At 33.5% G+C, this 5,460-nt stretch overlaps 1 protein-coding gene across 1 annotated transcript; it reads right to left on the bottom strand.

The window, feature by feature from the left end:
• Positions 1 to 305: 305 nt before the first annotated feature.
• On the bottom strand, positions 306 to 4,323 carry LOC131660298 (zinc finger BED domain-containing protein RICESLEEPER 2-like). The gene is made up of 4 exons (XM_058929516.1): positions 3,474 to 4,323; positions 2,650 to 3,392; positions 1,480 to 1,582; positions 306 to 664 (listed from the first exon to the last, which is right to left on the bottom strand). Exons 1-4 carry the CDS (start codon positions 4,321 to 4,323, stop codon positions 306 to 308), a joined length of 2,055 nt encoding a protein of 684 aa, XP_058785499.1.
• Positions 4,324 to 5,460: the final 1,137 nt, after the last annotated feature.

The raw sequence follows: 5,460 nt of genomic DNA, 5'->3' as shown, positions 1-5,460 counted from the left end.
CCCCCAAGGAATTTCCTCTTCTTGAGGTGGTACATAGTGCCAATTTGAGTTGACATCTTGAGGAACATCTTCCATGACATGATCATCATCAATATTCATGTCTAATTCAGGTTCTTCGTCTTCATTTCCTCCTTGTGGACCAAATTCAGCAGGATCATCATAGTTGTAGATGATCTTTCCGGTGCCCTTTTGAATTAGATAGTATGCTTTCTTCATTGAGTCCTAGTGGTACCCCATAAGAGTTAAGGTGGGTTGGGAGAATTCCTGTGGAGGTTTGATTCTTATGTGTGTCAACCCATCAACTATCATGTGAAGTGATTCACTATTTTGTGAATTATCGATCCATAGCATAAGGCCGTGGTTTTATTCTTGACTTCATAGAATTTGTTGGCCAAAAAATGTGGCCAGTGAACACGAGTCCTATTTTCCAGCAAATACATCAATATTATCTCATTCCTTTCAATCCTAGAGTATCCACCTGACCGTGGTCGAATGATACGGGAGATAATCCAATTTAGAAGTCTAGGATTTCTCTTGAGATGCTCGGCAGTTATGGTTTCATTTGGCTTGTCAAGAACTGTTGGGTCCTTGAGAATTGATCGCATGTAAGCCATATGATCATAATTTGCGGGAAAATCACCATCCGCAATACAAAACTCATCACCTGTCATTGTAAGACCAAAAATACTCACCCAACTGGTTTATCAACAAAGTGTGAGCGCGAGCCCATCTTAAACCGAAAAGTACATCCATCAACCGTCTGTAAACTGGCATAGAAAGCACGATGTTGAGATGAACAAGGGCAAGAGCACTTACCGATCGATAAGCGGATCCAGACGCGACTTCTTTTCCTTTTCTTGACTTGGGAGGCATGATGTTGAGATGAATTGAGTGAAGATGTTGAGACAAATTGAAGATGGCTTAGAGTTTGAGAGATTTGATACTTGGAGAATTAGGGTTGCCGTAGGGTAGGAGTGGTTTGAGGAAGAGGAAAATGTAATATGAATGAATGAAAAGAAACGATGCATGGGCCGGGTCGACCTAAAAGCCCAAATTTGGGAATTTAAGTCTCAGTGGGTCGACCCAAAGAGAAGGCTGCGTCGACCTAAATGAAGCAGTAGCTGCAACTTTTAGTTGATAGTAGAGTAGGTCGACCTAGAGACAGATTAGGTCGACGTAACTGGCAATAATTTTCTCCTTTTTGAAAGCAGCTTCAAAAGGTCGACATATAGGCATTTTGGGTCGACTCAAAATGCATGAATTGCAACAAATACTCAAGAATTGACTATGTATGCTTAATCTATCAAATGAAATGTTAATTGTTGTGATTCTTAAGCTAGATACATTATGCTCATGATGAATAATCTATATGTGATTGAGAAATGATGAGAAGCATATAGGATGTCACTATAATCATGTTAATTGATTGCATATTACAGAATCAATAATATTTTTGGAAGTGAACAACAAACATGTTACCGCTTTTTCGATCTTCTGATATCTTGTCATCATGATATGAGTGATAGGATGTTCCTTTGATCAATGTAGTACGACCCTTGACAGGCTGCGTACTACCTTCATACTAGAGAAGAATGTTAGCATTAAAATAACAAATAGATAGACGAGAAAATAAATATATAGCCATAACCATGTTTAGCTCAAATTAGAGATATCCAATATCCCTAATTCTCTGCGAATGTTGAAGAAAGGCTCAGTTGCAAGAGGTTTAGTAAAGATGTCCGCTAATTGCTTCTTGCTCTCAACATGTTCAAACACAACTTCCCCTTTTTCTACATGATCTCTTAAAAAGTGGTGCCTTATTTCTATATGCTTGGTCCGTAGGGGTGGGAATAGGCCAGGCCAGACCAGGCTTTAGAAGGCCTGAGCCAGGCCTACGGTACATTTATAAGGCCTGAGCCTGGACGATGGCCTATTATAGGCTCATTTTTTTGGTCTCGCCTGGCCTATTTAAAAGCCTGGCCTGGCCTTAAAGCCTATTTAAAAAGCCTATTTTTCATGAAGACTTTCAACTAATTCATTTAATTTAATTTTGAATAGATTATATAATATTTTATATATTATTTGGCCTAATTTTATTTAAAGAAAACTTTTAGAAGCCCACCACCACGTAACTAGAAGCAAGATTATACCTAACATTGAAATAAAATAATTGACATGATAAGAAAACAACTTAACACTTAAAAGTTGCATATCTATCATGCCATTATAGCAAGATAACAGCAAAAAACTTAACACTTAACAGTTGCATATCTATCATGCCATTGTAGCAACATAATAGTATCTATGTCATACTTCAACATTACAAAATTACTAAAAGAACATTAAAAAATCCCTAATATAAATAGTTCATTGGCTTCTCAAATCCAAACTCGTAAATTATAGAACAAAATATGAATAACTCCTTAAACGCAAATAAATAAAACACATTCCATATTCAAACAAAAGTGATATCAAATCTTCAAGGTTATATTTATCTCCTCTCTTTCAACCTTCAAAATCGAAAGAAAGAAGAAATATATATATATATATATATATATATATATATATATATTAAATGAACAAAAGTTGATAATAATGAATAAATATTACTTAATAATAACATATAATATAAAATAATAAAATAATAACCTTTGATTTTTTCTTCACATTATACTTCTGACGAAACCAATCCCCACCGCAAATGAGAGCTTCAACAGATTCTTGATTTAGCTTAGAGCGGTGTTCATCAATAACTCTACCTCCAGCACTGAATGTGGACTCAGAAGCCACAATTGAGATTGGAATAGCTAGTATATCCGCAACCATCTTAGATAATATCTTATATTTCATGCTATTGTTCCTCCACCAGTCCAAAGCACAAAAAGAGGCACTTTTAGGAATGTAAATACCTTCATCAAGATAATCTTGCAATTCGGATTTTATTGGAGAAATGGCTTCACTTTCTTGAATAATGCTCATAATTTCATCAAATCCAGTTTTGAAAGCTACGACATTTACTTGAGAAGATGATGAATTATTACTATCCAAATTAACAACAGAAGACGAAGACTCTGCCAAAGATAGAGCTACATACTCATCATATAACTCTTCCAATGAACACCTAACCTTCATTATATTCTCATCAGCAACTGCTTTAGATTTATAAATCTTGGGAAAACATATACGCACCATATGAAATTTGCACCTAGGATCCAAAACACTAGCTATAGCCATCAACATATTACACTCCCCCCAATATTTGTCAAACTTTATTTTCATTGGACCTGCCATTTCTCTCATGAAGAGATCTTCATCTTCACCCGCCTTAACAAGTATTTCTTTCACCTTCCAAACTTTAGACAAATACAAATTTGCAGTCGGATACTCACTACCTACATTTAAAATAGTAGTTATAGTAAAAAATTATAATAATATTGATAATTTTAAAGTGAAAAAAATTGTTGATAAACTACCTGAAATAACATGAGTAGCACGATTAAACACTTCTAGAAGTTTACAAACTTTCTCAACTTTGTTCCATTCTTCAGGCAAAGGGGCATAATCATAATGAGGCTCTCTTTCTTTATAGGCTGCAAATGCAATCTTAAAATTCAAAGCAGTTAACAACATATTAAAGGTTGAATTCCATCTTGTTGGACAATCAATAACGAGTTTCCTTTCTTTCAAACCTTTCTGCTCAACCACATCACAAAATGCCTTTAGTCTTCCATCATTGTGATTAATATACTTGACACTTTCACGAATATTGAAAATGATGTCCTTAATTTTACTAAGACCATCTTGCACCAAAAAATTCAATATATGAGCACAATATCTAACATGAAACAAAGAGCCATCAAGGATTAACTTACTAGTTAGAGATAAATCATCTTTGAGACATCTTAAACATGAATCATTATAAGAGGCATTATCAACAGATACTGAAAAAACTTTATTTTCAATCCACCAAGTTTTCAAACATTTATAAATAGAATCAGCCACATCAATTCCACGCCTTGCTGCAGGGACTTTCACAAAACTCAAAACTCTTTTTTGAAGATTCCATTCCGAATCAATGAAATGTCCTGTGATAACCATATACTCAACTACCTGGTGGCTAGATTTCCACATATCAGTAGTTAAACTTATCTTTACCGCACTTTCTAAAATTTTCTTCAACACTTTCTTCTCCCTCTCAAATAATGCCACACAATCACTCCTTATTGTTTTATGAGTAACCTTATGAAAATTTGAGTTTTCATATTGGAAACCCCACATCCAAACGTCATCTTCAACAATGCTAAAAGGATATTCATGGACCATGATAGCGGTTGCAATTATTTCCCTCATCTTTTCATTAGATTATCTAGCACCAGAAGTAATAAAGGGATTACCTGAATTTGAAGGCTGAAACGGAATGGTTGTTTGTCTCTTTTCGGTAGACTCGTGCAACTTCTTTTTCAAACATTTATCAATATTCCTTTTCATATGACTAGAGCTAGATCCTGGCCCACCAGTAGAAAATTGGAGTTTACAGTATTTGCAAACCCTTTTCATCACACCTTTTTTAATTTCAACTTCATCAAAATCTTTCCAAATGCATGATGTTTTTCTCCTCTTTCTCCCAACAACTGATTCTGGTTCTTGTTCATGTTCAGGTTCCTGACTTTCTTGTGTTGTGTTTGCTTCTACTTGAATTGAATCTATAGCCACTTGTTCACTCACCTCATTATTATTCAAAGAAGAAGCTATTTATTGGAAAGAGTAAAAACTTGAATTAGAATGTGTAATAGTAAATAGAATAATGCTCAATGATGCAAATACGAAAACCAAAACCATTAATTAATAATGCTCACTACTGTGTTCAAATTTAACAATAGTTAATTAGATTCCTACAAAATTAAAAAATTAAGTTAACTAAATTTAATCAACCAACCCCATCCATCTTTTTCCATCAACAGAGTCACTAAAGTAAGTATACCATAAGGTTCAAATTATTTTCCAATTTTCATCATAATCATCAAACTTTTAGCAATGAGTATAAAATTTATTCAACATATATTTATAAACATTAACAAATTATTCAAGCATGTCCATATATAAATGAATAAAAGGTAGTGTATATCCATTTTGAGTTAAAGACAAGAAAGAAATAAAAAAATATCAAATATATAAACAACACACATAATATTATTCTAACAATCATTGTAACATGCATCTTCACTAACAGAGACAAATATGTAGAACCACACATTATCATCACAAAAGTTATATTAAATTATACAAATAAAATATATAGAGTAGTGTTTACACTGTGTGTTGTTTCTATAAACAGTAAATTACATAGAACCTTAGACAAACAATTGAAAAAATCTACAAGAAAAATTAAAATTATTCTTAATGATAACTAACTAACACATACTATATTCATAGCCTAATAATTTTTTTTTTTGTGTCAGA

Source organism: Vicia villosa, linkage group LG1 (assembly GCF_029867415.1).
Source record: "Vicia villosa cultivar HV-30 ecotype Madison, WI linkage group LG1, Vvil1.0, whole genome shotgun sequence".
Classification (NCBI taxonomy): Eukaryota; Viridiplantae; Streptophyta; class Magnoliopsida; order Fabales; family Fabaceae; genus Vicia; species Vicia villosa.
Note: the sequence above shows the minus strand (reverse complement) of the source record. Positions and strands in the feature narration are given on the sequence as shown.